General features: G+C 44.3%; 1 protein-coding gene across 2 annotated transcripts in view; it reads left to right on the top strand.

The window, feature by feature from the left end:
• Positions 1-12,116, top strand: part of jarid2b (jumonji, AT rich interactive domain 2b) — a 96,923-nt gene extending 84,807 nt beyond the window's left edge. Inside the window, exons 7-18 of one of the 2 annotated variants that reach the window (XM_034892993.1) lie at positions 2,577-4,029; positions 5,231-5,781; positions 7,596-7,688; positions 7,973-8,091; positions 8,223-8,293; positions 8,474-8,588; positions 8,767-8,872; positions 8,978-9,160; positions 10,044-10,174; positions 10,903-11,089; positions 11,366-11,473; positions 11,713-12,116. In XM_034892993.1, the coding sequence (XP_034748884.1) occupies positions 2,577-4,029; positions 5,231-5,781; positions 7,596-7,688; positions 7,973-8,091; positions 8,223-8,293; positions 8,474-8,588; positions 8,767-8,872; positions 8,978-9,160; positions 10,044-10,174; positions 10,903-11,089; positions 11,366-11,473; positions 11,713-11,934 (3,339 nt within the window). In that variant the 3' untranslated portion in view covers positions 11,935-12,116. Of the gene's footprint in view, positions 1-2,576; positions 4,030-5,230; positions 5,782-7,595; positions 7,689-7,972; positions 8,092-8,222; positions 8,294-8,473; positions 8,589-8,766; positions 8,873-8,977; positions 9,161-10,043; positions 10,175-10,372; positions 10,600-10,902; positions 11,090-11,365; positions 11,474-11,712 lie in introns of those variants that run through there. The other variant, XM_034892994.1, reaches the window with a different exon arrangement.
• Positions 12,117-12,561: the final 445 nt, after the last annotated feature.

The raw sequence follows: 12,561 nt of genomic DNA, 5'->3' as shown, positions 1-12,561 counted from the left end.
CCCCTTCTCCCTTCTAATCGAATTCTCTCTGCCAGTGGCTGTTACCACGAGTGAACTTCCATATCCTTTTTTTTTCTTTATTTCCCTTACTTCCTTCCTCAGCAAAGTATCTAAACTAGCTTCTGCCTCTTCACTCTGCCTTGTATTTTCTCCTCTTCTCACCGCTCTCTTGCCGTCCTCCTTTGCCACCAGACCAAATAATTAAAGAGAGAAAAGTGATGGAGACATGCCGAGCCTGAGGAGAGCCGGTGCGCTGAGCCCTCCTGTGGCAGGAAACTGTCATGACATGTTTGTCAGATTCAGTGCTTTGTCAGCAAACTGTGGCTGGAGAAATACAGTAGCTATCTGGACAGCTGCTGCCTTAGCAGTTAGTTACTATGTCAGCATCAGTTTAACACTAAATATACTTTGTATTTGTTTGGCTGAGGAAATAATTAAAAATAAGTAAATAATAAACTTTGTGAGATAATGCGTCAGGTTCTTAATTATTAAATAAGTATATTATACACTACACAAGGATAGTGTGCAGCTTTTTTGTGAGAGATGCTCATAGTGTGACATGAAATGTCAAATATTTATATAATTTGTATCATGCAACAGCAGTGCAATTTAGGCAGCTCTTGCTTTACAGCCTTGAATTCTCTTTCAGTCTCCCTTTCATTCCTGTCCTAACTCATTCTCAACACTTCGTTTCCTTCCTCTGTGTGTGTGTGTGTGTGTGTGTGTGTGTGTGTGTGACAGAGGCAGGGTTAGGTTTCAGTCCCCCCTTATCTTTTAATGGCCTGGTCTTTGTGTCGGCCCCCCGCCACCTGAGATGAACACAATACAGAACATGCGCGCGCACACACACTAGTGTGACACAAGAGCCCTTCAAAGGCAAACCTGTCAATGGGCCGGCTGTCACGTCCCTCCTGTGGCGCCCCGACTGTGATTGATAACTCCATTTCTCCCATCCCTCCTCCTTCCTTTCTTCTGTGGTTCACTTCAAGCTGGTCTGGACAATAAGACACACAGAACTGTAGTTGGATAGCAGTGAAACATGATCACAAGTTTTCTAATGACAATCAGGGCTCCATGATTGGTGTTGTAGAAGTGTGTCTACTCCCTCCTTTTCCTGTGTTTTTTAGATGAAGAATAACATAAAGAGGAGTTTGTTTTCTCTGAAAATAAAATTTAATTAAATACAATAAGATGAGATGGCACCTTTTTATGTTAATACAACTACAGAAACATGACCTCCAGTTCAACCCATTCAGATCTCGGCAGCCAAATACTGATCTTAATCTTTACAAGATTACAAGATCTCTTAACACTTTAGCCGTCTCTCTCTCTCTCTCTCTCTCTCTCTCGCACACACACACACACACAGACCCCCCCCCCCATGAGCCAACAAGAGAAAGGGCAGAGTGAGAAGGAAAAGGGAGAGAAACTCCTGTCAACACCAAAAGTGGGCAATGAAAACAACAATGAAGAAAGAGGAGGACAGAAGTATATATTCTTAGAAATGCATGCAGTGGAAATATAAGTGGAAGAAACTATATGCGAGGAATGCAATGATTGAGCAAAAGACGGAAAAAGCTAGACTAGCGTCTTAAACACAATTTAATTGTATGGCATGGATTTTTACATGTGCAGAGCCAACTGTGGAGCTCTTTGCACTGAGAGAGAGGGTGACCATGTTTTCTACCCACAGCTGTAGCCAGTGGGCCAACAATGGAACCAGACACCACTCTACCAAACCTTTGAGCTACAGCTGGGGCTCAAATAGTTCACACACATGCGTGTAATCATACACAGTCCCTTTCTCTTTCTCTCTCAAATACACACACAAACAGTAGCTTTATTCATAGCACATTCAATTATAGCATTTATGGAAACCTATAGCAAATGAAAGCCTGTTTTTATGCACCCGGATGGGATTTAATTCCATCTCAATGACCCTGCCTCATACTGTCCAGCCATCTGCTAGCAGAGACCAAGGAGCCATCCCTGCTTTCCCTCTCATGTCATCTCTTTCATTTGCTTCCTATTCTAAACTGTTGTTTATCTCGGGATGTTGTGGCTTTGGTTTTGGTTCGCACATATCCTTTTCCAAATCCTCAGCCTTTGTGTTTGAGGTGCAGTTTATAAAAGTGTACTGTATTTGAAAGTATAGTAATCAAGACAGTTGATTGGTTCTCTAATGAATAGCGTAGGTTTCCACAAATAGCCTTGGTCTGGCCGGAGAAATGTTTTACTGCAGTGTTAGCATCTGAATGTTTGCCTCTTCATTGTGGAGTGTGGGTGCAACCACGCCCCTGCATTTGTCTTGTCATGCTTTCTGATAATGGAATTGTATCTGTGTGTGTGGGTACATTCTGGAAATGTGTTGCTATATTTGATGCAATTGTATTTTTAATTTGTAATGTCATGTGTTAACATTCAGAGATCTGTCCTTCAAGCAAAGATTCTTGTTTTCTAATACATTCCCCAATAACTTCAAATATATGATTGATCCACATCATTGTGATAAGATTCTTTATCGTACTCATCTAACATATACTCTCTCTCTCTCTCACTTTTTCTGTGGCTTTCAGGCCTCTAAAGTGAATGGGCTGACGCGGGCGGGCTCGGCACAAGCTGTCGGTGGTGCCAAAAAGAGCCGTGACTTCCGACTGCCGTCCAAAACTGTGAAGAAATACACAGCCACCGTGTCCAAGGGCCACGTCACCTACACCAAAGCCAAACAGAAAGAACTGGGCAAGAAAACCAAACTCAACAGCAGCAACAAACACAACAGCGCCGCCTCGACACCCTCGTCAGCGAACAATCACAATCAGCACAGCCAGCCAGCAGCCAGCAATGGGCTGGCCAACTCAGGAAAAGCAGCGGCACCAGCCCACCACAGCAATGCAAAAACCCGCAAACAGGTGCTATTATCCAATGGGCTGCACAATGTGGCTGCCACCGCCCGCCTCAACGGCAGGCTAAATGGGCAGCGGCACAACATCTTGACCAGGGAGGACGGGCAGAGACAGTGTCAGCAGGGGGAGTGCCCAGGTCGAGAGGGACTGCGGAACTCAAAGCGGCGTCTAGAGGTGGTCCTCAATTCTGTGGGGACAGGGATTGTTGATAACAAAGCCAAAACCACTGGCACTGAAGCCAAGAAGGCCAAGCTTCAACCCACGCCCCTAGAGACACGCAGCAGTAAGAAGGCGGCCAATCAAGAGAAAGCTGCCACACAAACCACCACCCCTACCACTCCAGTTTCTAATGGACATCAATCAGTCACATCCCCTGCTCCTAAACAAAGTCCTCCTGCTACCCCACTTCCGCCTCACACTACCCCTCCTCAACAAACCCCGCCTCCTTTTACACCAGCAGCCAATTCGGAGCCGGTGAACCAGCGACCCAAGCGGGCATCAGCCGGCAAGCTGATGTTGATTCGACAAGCGCAGCAGCAGAGCAGGTCTCACGGTCGGAGCTCCTCCTCCTCCTCCTCATCCCCCTCATCAGGCCAGAATCAGCCACAGAACCCCAGTCGTACCAGCACTACCTCAGACCCCCAACAAACCTCTGTGTCCTCCTCCACCACCTCCTCTCTGCTTACATCCACCAACAACACCGGACTCAAGCCAGCAGCTTTTCGGCCCACTGATCGTGACAAGGAGTGGGAGCATGAGAAAGAAATGGCACGCCAAAAGGAGCGTGAGCAGGAAAAGGAGTGGGAGCGCCAGCGGAGCAGGCCAGATGGATGGGCAGCACTGAGTGAAGCCCCTGTCTTCCGGCCAGTGCCGCGGGAGTTCCAGGACCCTCTGGTGTACTTGGATGCGGTGAGGGAACAGGCCGAGGTGGCTGGCATGTGCCGCGTGGCTCCGCCACCCGACTGGAGGCCAGAGTGCAAGCTGAGCGAGGAGATGCGTTTTGTTACACAGGTACAGAGGGTCCATATGCTTGGCCGGCGCTGGGGACCCAACGTGCAGCGGCTGGCCTGCATCCGCAAGCACCTCAAATCTCAGGGCATTACCATGGATGAGCCTCCTGTCATTGGTAAGTTAGCCAAACAGGAGAACATACATATGTATATGTGCACAAAGCGATCTAGTCTACAAAACTCTTTCTTGACTTGAAATAATTCACTAAGCAATAAGCCACAGGTTTTTTCCTGCAGGCTGCCACAGAGGACCAGAGCTATTGATTTTACAGGAGTGAATTAAACCCAGACACCCCGTTCCAAACTGAGGCCTTGTCTCAGCCCTGTCTACGCGGTTTCTCTTTCACAGTTTTTGTTGATTGTAAAGATAGAAAAAGGTTACATGTATCATGGTATCATGTATTGAAACAAAAATATGCCTTTTACATTCTCAGTATCCTGCAGCTTTTAAACTGTGTTTTGTTACTCCAGTTGGGCTCTATAAAGTCGAGCAGGCATCACAAATGTTGCAATTTCTACTGGTGTCAATGGTGCTCTGAAAGCTTCAGTGGCATTCCGCCCGATTTTATCTTCTTGTTTATAGATGAAAGTAACAATGTGGAACAATTTGGCAAGGGGCCTGGCAGGCCACAAAAACAATATTTCCTCCAAATTGTCCTTTTTATTGTCCTTGAGGTTTCTATGGATTTGTATTAGTTTTGCACTGGCTTGCGTTGTGCAAGTGCAGTGCTGTGTTTGCTGCTTTTATATACCACTATATGCAGATTAGCCCAGTGTGAGAATAGTAGGTATGGAGCTGTTGGCCAAAGAGACCTGGCAACCAGTCAACCGCAGTGGAATGGCCTCAGCCAGTTGGGATACCCTGGTTCCAAATTAGTTCCTTTATTGTGCCCAGCAGATCAGTTTTAAATTGAGATAATTTGTGTCTCTGTTTGGCACAGTGATGGTTCAGATCATTTTGAAAGGTGATGGCTCAATTGCCTGTTTCAAATCACATTAACTGGGCTCAACGGAAATGCACGTTTAGCCAAAGGCGCGTATGCTCTTCTTGATTTGATGTCTTTTTTTGTTTTGTTTTTTGAATTTAAGTAAAAACATGCCGCAAATTGTTTTACACACATGGTTTACATACATAGCAGTGTTGGGTGGGCCAAACCTTTTGTTATTGAAGGTGACAATATCTCCTTTTGATTGATATGAATCAATCAGAAGTTACTAAGAGACACATTGTTTCCTATTGGAACTGTCACAACCACACTAAGCTCATCCTTATTGTTTCCTGAATCAATCTTCTCTTTGTTCTTCTGCTCCACACAGGTGGCTGTGAAGTGGACCTGTCACGTTTTTTCCAGCTCATTAATGACATGGGCGGCATGCAGCAAGTAATGGACCTGAAAAAGTGGACCAAGCTAGCTGACCTTCTGCGCATCCCTAAGTCAGCGCAGGACCGGCTGGCCAAGCTGCAGGAAGCGTACCTCCAGTACATCCTCTCTTATGACTCGCTCAGCGCCGAGGAGCGCCTGCGACTGCAGGCCGAGGTGCTGCAGGAAAAAAAGAACCTGGAGTTGCGCCGGGGCCCTCTGGAAGGACACTCGGACTCCTCAACACCTAGTGCACTGGTGCTGCCACGCTATGAGCCCAAGAATGGGCTAGTAGGTGGGATAGTGGGAGGGGCAACAGGAAACCACCGCACCAATGGAGTGTATCACCATCTGAAGGAACTGGAGGCTCAGGTCAAAGCAGGCCGGCGCCGGCTCTTCGCTCAGGAAAAACAAGGCAAAGAGGACAGGCAGCACGGAGAGGAGCAACAGCAGCAGGACGAGGAGGACAGGGGCGTTCTCAGTGACCAGCACAAATGTATTAACAAGGTGAGGATGAGGGAGACATTTGCTGTTTTTACTACATATTTGAACCACACAGACAAAGAAGTGCATGAGGGTTTCTTTCTAAAATATTTTTTGTGATCTTAAGTTAAGTCATTAAGTAACCATTAACGCTTTTTGACCATGGGGTCAATCCATTGGGGGTGGGGCTGGCAATAGCTCAGTCCGTAGGGAGTTGGGTCGGGAACCGGGGGGAGCTGGTTCAAGTCCCCTTACGCACCGGAATGTGGATTTGCAGCTGGAGAGTTACCAGTACACCACCTCTGCCAAGATGCTCTTGAGCAAGGCACTCTCCTCCCCCTCCCTCCGCTCAGGGCGCTGGTCCAGCACTGGCAGCCCACTCGCTCCGACATCTCTCCATTTGTGCATGATGGGTCCTGAGCATGTGTGTGTATTTCAGGCCTGTGTGTGGTGATTGCCTTCAGAGTGTAAATTGTAATCTCCCCACTTGCAATAAAAACTATAGTATAAATTAAAAATGTAGTTAATTAAACAAATGTATTATAGCGTTTGCTGTGAAGTTTACATTAAGCCAATTTTGGGAGCTAACCTATGCTATGCTATAAATGTTGACAACACCTTGTGGATGGGCTTCTCTTAGAATAATGTCACTGTGGTGTTAAGTACAAGATGTACCTTGCACCTATCGTGGTTTTGTTATTTTTCTGTGCGGTAAGGTGGTCAGTAGTATTTACAGTGTGCGTGTGCTCACATGAGTTGTATTCCCACTTACCCAGCATGTTAGCAGCTGTGTTGATTCTGGCTGGCTAAAATGTAGGTCAGAGAGAAGGCAGCCCCAAACCAGCCCTTCCCCTCACCCCCACCCCCTCTAAACCTACCCCCCCCCCCGTATGACCTCCCTCTGAAGAACTGAGATATTGTCAACAGGCTTGGCCCAATACAGTCCATAGACCTCTGAATTATAGAAGAACCATTCAGTCTAGTGACATGTGAATGTCTGTCACCATCCTGACAGGACAGACTTGTCTCAATATGACCCATCACTTTTCATCTACTGCTCAGATTTGTATACATTTTTCATCAGAAGTGGCCCCCAAGAGGAGGTTATATTTCACTTTTTCTGTCAAGAGAACAAAGTGCATGTCAAGAGTATAATTAACTCTAATTACAGCAGGAAAAGCTTGGATAAGTGCTGCTACTGACTAACAAAAGTCTTGCTTACTAGGTCCTTGCTATACTGTATTATTTAACTGCCTTATTTTACAACCCTGTAGCTATTGTAATACTAATAATAGAAATTGTAATAAGGTCAGTTAGTTTTTGAAAACATCTGGATTACCTAAAAAGGAAAAAAGACAAGAGAGACACATTGTCACTGTGAGGATTAGGAATCTGTAAGGTAATCTTTCAGCAGGTTCTTAATGTCTGAGCCTGTAGATTGATGGTAGCCTTCTAAGCGTCTCTGTAGGAGTGTGAATGCTAGAAGGGGGTCAAGTCCGGGGGAAATGTATCTATGGCTTTTAAGGGAGGCAACGAGGTGGAGTCGTATAGAGACACATACATACACATGTAGAGTTGTCTATGCATGTACATTCTTTCGACCGTAATTCTTTCCCTCTGACATTTTTACTCAAATAAACATGTGGTGAAAAATAGGAGAACTTGCGGTTCATTGATGTCCAGCAATGTTTTCTTGGTTCATGTTTTATTCACGCTCCACTCTTGTTTCACGTTCCCTACAGTTGTTTAAGCATGAGAGAAGACCATAAATATGTGGAGTGAAGTCTGGAGCATGCTGCACCTGTGACTCATAATGTTTAATACCTCTTTGGTTGCAGGGGAAATCTGTGTCTTTGACTAACTTCTTCAGGATAGCCCGGAACACCATGACCATGTGCTTTAACAAGGAACCAGGGGCTGCTGATGTTGAGGTTAGCATGCTAACGTCTTGATTAAACAACTTGTACTTGTCTACTCTAATAGTTCCTTGTGGCTCATCTTAAAATGTAGTCCCTTCCAGATGACGTTTGTTTTTTTCTATGTTGATGTCAACCTCATTCAAATATTAAGTATTATTGTTTTTCAATTGACCTCAGCTAGCAACCTTTGTTTAGTTAGCTGACGTAACCGAATATGAGGCACAAATGAAACCTGTATCCTGCTTCCTGCAGCATTCTTTCACTGATTGGCTTTCCTCCCTTTCTTCTTCTTACAGGAAGAGTACTGGAGGATTGTGGAGCAGAGAGATAGCCATGTGGCGGTGCATTGTGGGAAGGTGGACACCAGTACACATGGCAGCGGATTCCCCACAGGAAAGTCAGAGCCATTTTCAAAGTAAGTAGCTCATAGGACTGAACACCGCACTCACTTCAAAGACTGTCTTGTTAACCGGAAGGCCACTGGTATTAATCTCACATGGGGAATCTGGGAGTAACACGGTCCACCTTCTCTTATCTTTTCCTCAGACATGGATGGAACCTCACTGTCCTCCCCAATAACTCTGGATCCATTCTGAGGCACCTGGGTGCTGTGCCTGGTAAGGACATATAAAGGCTGTAGCCGCTCAATAGCAAACTCAAGAAAAGACAATTTAGCTGCAAATTGCAACAGGAAAAATGCATGTATAGGGCAAAGATGATCATTGTTTGTGTAATTTGCAGTTAGTAATAACCTGTGTTCTTTTTTCTCTTTCTTTAAACCCCTCTTGTCTCCCCAGGGGTGACCATTCCCTGGCTTAACATTGGCATGATCTTTTCTACCTCATGCTGGTCTCGAGACCAAAATCGCCTTCCATATATTGATTACTTACACACTGGTGCTGATTGCATTTGGTAAGGTTCTTTTTCTCATCATCACTGGTATAGTGTATACATGATAACATTAAAACAATAACAAAAAAACTTCTGTGGATAGTTTTTTGCAAGAGGAGTAAATCCAACCGATCATTTTATATGAAGGAATGTATTATGGCTCTTTCAATGTTTATGTCTCTGTGTATTTGTCCCACAGGTATTCTGTCCCTGCTGAGGAGAAGGCTAAGTTGGACAAGGTGGTCCATACACTGCTTCAGGCCAATGGCACCCCAGGACTAGAAATGTTGGAAAAGAACATCATGGTCTGTGTTTTCTAAACTTTCTGAAACCTGAATTTGTTACCAAGAAATATGCAGTTTCAAAAATGTAATGCTGTTCTCTTTTTCTCCTCCTTATTGATCTTCCAGATCTCTCCGGAGGTGCTATGCCGCGAAGGCATCACGGTTTACCGTACGGTCCAGCGGAGCGGCCAGTTTGTGGTCTGCTACCCAGGTGCCTTTGTCTCCAAAGTGTGCTGTGGCTACAGCGTGTCAGAGACGGTGCACTTTGCCACACCGCACTGGATGAGCCTGGGTTACCAGGCTGCAAAGGTCAGAATATAAATAAATGGATGGGCAGATCAGTATAAAATGTGTAACAAGGGATACAATTTTTTTATAAAAAATAAAATCTAAATGTCTCTTAGATATCTTTGGACTCAATGTTTTGACTGTGTAGATTACAGATTTTACATGATGTCATTTTTTATTTTGCATTGCAACTCTGCCCCCCTGTGGCAGTGGCAGTTAAAGCTCTGAGTGATATAGAGTAGATTGAAATGGAAATGGATTAATTCATTTAAAACCTAAAGCTTGATTCTCTAATCAGCCAGTGTGTTGAGCTTTAAGGAGTAATTTCAGCTGTAATTCTCCCAGGGGGTGTATTTAGATTATTTTTATGTGAACATGAGCAAGCCTTTGGACCATTGGACCTCATTATAGCAGTAATAGAGGAGAAGATAATGTTCCTTACTGTCATTATGGGGATGGAAGAACGTATACCATCGGCAATACCATCATAATAGCCACAGAAAAGATTGCTTCCCAGGGTAATATGACATTTACACAATGTACTGTATTTGGGTGCACTGCCTGAATCATTTTCTTCCAAGTGGTGACCATCTGTTACTGAAGGATGAGGTACAGGAGAGGACAAAAAAATATTGATCTGAGTGCACAGAGTCTGTGGTTACTGCAAACAATTTCAGTATTACACACTGAAGGACATTATTAGCATGGTTGGTGCATGTCAATCAACTTGCTTGACTCTTACTTCACTAAATATCAGTTAAAATATCAGTTTTTAGATGTGTGTTGGGGAAAGGTGCTGTCTTTCAAAGGATGAGAAACTATTACAGATTAAAACACATTGAAACAGTCCGTTAGTGATTTACAGAGAACCATAATTTGTAATCTGTTCTGATTTTGTGTGCAGGACCTGAAATGTCGTCGTATAGCCAAACCCTTTTCAATGGAGAAGCTGCTGTACCAGATTGCCACAGCCGAATCCAAGAGGGACAATGGCCTTCTCCTCACCACCATCTCCGCCCTACTCAAAGACCTCAGGTAGGAAGCAGCAGTGGTTCTGGCACATACGCATATTTACACATGTATACACAAATACTGTTACTATTCTTCACTGCAAATTCAAATGTTGCATTAAAATGTTGCATTGAGGGTATATTCATACTGTATTTTCTATTCCTGTGTGTTATTTTATCTCAATAACTTTTATCCTTTGCAAATACCATTCTTCTTCATTAGAGGATGTCCCACTACTCACATTTTCACAGCAATAAAAGACATCCAACTAACCTCTGGGGTTTGAGGATATTTTCAGACACAGAGTTTGGCATGGTCTGATTTAAAAAAAAAAAAAAAAAAAAAAAAAAAAAAAAATGTAAGCAGTATTTTTTAAAGTCACTTTGACTTTTTTTCAGCACAAGTTCAGCTGCAATAATATCCAAGTAGAATGTATTTAATAATTTTACGTAAAAAAAAAAACTTTAAGAATTTAAATTTAACAAAAAAAATAAGTTAAATATCTAGTTTAACAAAAGTAGTTTTAAAAGTGTGCGGGAGTTACCTTACCCATTGTGACGAACCATTTCGATCACTTCTTAGAGTCAAGTCTTCGGTAAGTATCAAGCACAAACACTTTTATCTGTTTCATTGTTTTATACAAATCTAAAAATGTATGTCTGAATTGCGATCTGGAGTATGCAGAGGAAGGAGGGGTAATGTCTCGTTACACTGAATGCCTTAAACTTAACATGTATCTTTCTTTCCAAAAGGAACATAGAGATGCGCCAACGGCAGGAACTGTACAAGGCAGGTTTGCTTTCCTCTGCCCGCTACGGCACACATGACGGCGGCCTAGGGCCCGGTGAGGGACGCAAGAAGCCCCGCGGGAAATGGCTGGCACTGGAGTCCTCAGAGAGACGCTGCCAGATCTGTCAGCATCTCTGCTACCTGTCCATGGTAAGAGCAGAGGGCACATGAGTTTAACACACCGTGGTTGAAGGATACGAGGATTTAATCGCACACCGACAAGAACATATCCTGCGCTTTTAATGGTTCAATATTTCTAAATGATCTAAACTAAATAATATCAACCAAATAATGGAATTTTATAATTGAATTGAAAGCCATCGATATTGTAACATTATGCATAAATACTAATTGGATGGTGGAGTGGGAGACGTTTGTGATTTGTCAGGTTTTTCAATATCTCTGGCTCGGTTTCTGTGTGTGCAGGTGGTTCAGGAAACTGATAATGTTGTCTTCTGTCTGGAGTGTGCCCTGCGTTACGTGGAGAAGCACAAGTCCTGCAGAGGCCTTAAGATGATGTACCGATACGATGAGGTGAGCTGCCTCCGCTTGTTTCTACTGTGGTTCAGTTTTCTCTCTGTCCAAATGGGGGAGACATCAGCTCAGTTTACACGGTTCCAGAAAGTAGATTTTTCAGTATTATGTGTTCATGCTGCAATTCCTACATTGTGTATATAGGTTATAGATGAACACATTATGTAAGAAAAGGGGAAATATAAAAACATGTAAATGGTTTAATTTTAATCGGTAGTACTTCTGTGCTTTCCAATTAGGAGCAAATCAACCGTTTGGTGAACCAGGTGTGTGGCCGGGCCATGTTAAAGAGCGCAGGTGGTGGAGTGGTCGTCAGTGCGGTAGGGGGGGACCCCTGCCACGGCTTAAGCCCCGCCAAAGCATCGCCGGCCAAGCGTGGCCCCCGAAAACGCACCACCGTGGAGGTGTCCCTGGCACGCCTGTCCTCCAGCCACATTCCCAAGGCTGCTGCCGTGTCCTGAGAGGGACGCCACAACATCACCACCCAGTAGGCTGTGCACTCCCAAACGGCCGTGTTTCGTTTCACATTAGGCAGGATCACTATCAATCCCTCCTCCTCCACCGCCACCCAGTTTTTAAGATTGATCGATTGTTTTTGAGCTTTGAAAATCCCCTTACCTGACCTCAGTTCTCCCCCGCTCCCCCCACTTAGTATGACAGGCTTGTTTATTAAAAAGAAAAAAAAGAAAAAGGAAAGCAAGATGTCTTTTTTGCACTAGTGTGAAAGAAGAATTTGTTTTTATTCTGGATGATTTTAATTTTAGAAACCCCCCCGTCCCTCCTTAAGTCATCCTTTACAACATTACAAGCATTAAGTGGAACGTTCACAAGAAGACTTGATGGGCCCGGTTTTACCCTTTACCTCCATCTTCCCAGGGTTACATTTGTTACCTTCTTCTTGCATCACTCTTTCCTGCCCTCATCTTCCCACTGAGACTGAACCCCGTCCCTTCTCATCGTGCGTCACTCGACTGTGAACATGGGACAAATGGAAAAAGGCGGCCTTTTTTCTCCCTCTCCAGTTTTGTGAAATGAAAATGACATCAAGTAGTTACCCAAAGTTTCTCTCTGTCCTTGGTTTGAGGAAG

Source organism: Etheostoma cragini, chromosome 14 (assembly GCF_013103735.1).
Source record: "Etheostoma cragini isolate CJK2018 chromosome 14, CSU_Ecrag_1.0, whole genome shotgun sequence".
NCBI lineage: Eukaryota > Metazoa > Chordata > Actinopteri > Perciformes > Percidae > Etheostoma > Etheostoma cragini.
Note: the sequence above shows the minus strand (reverse complement) of the source record. Positions and strands in the feature narration are given on the sequence as shown.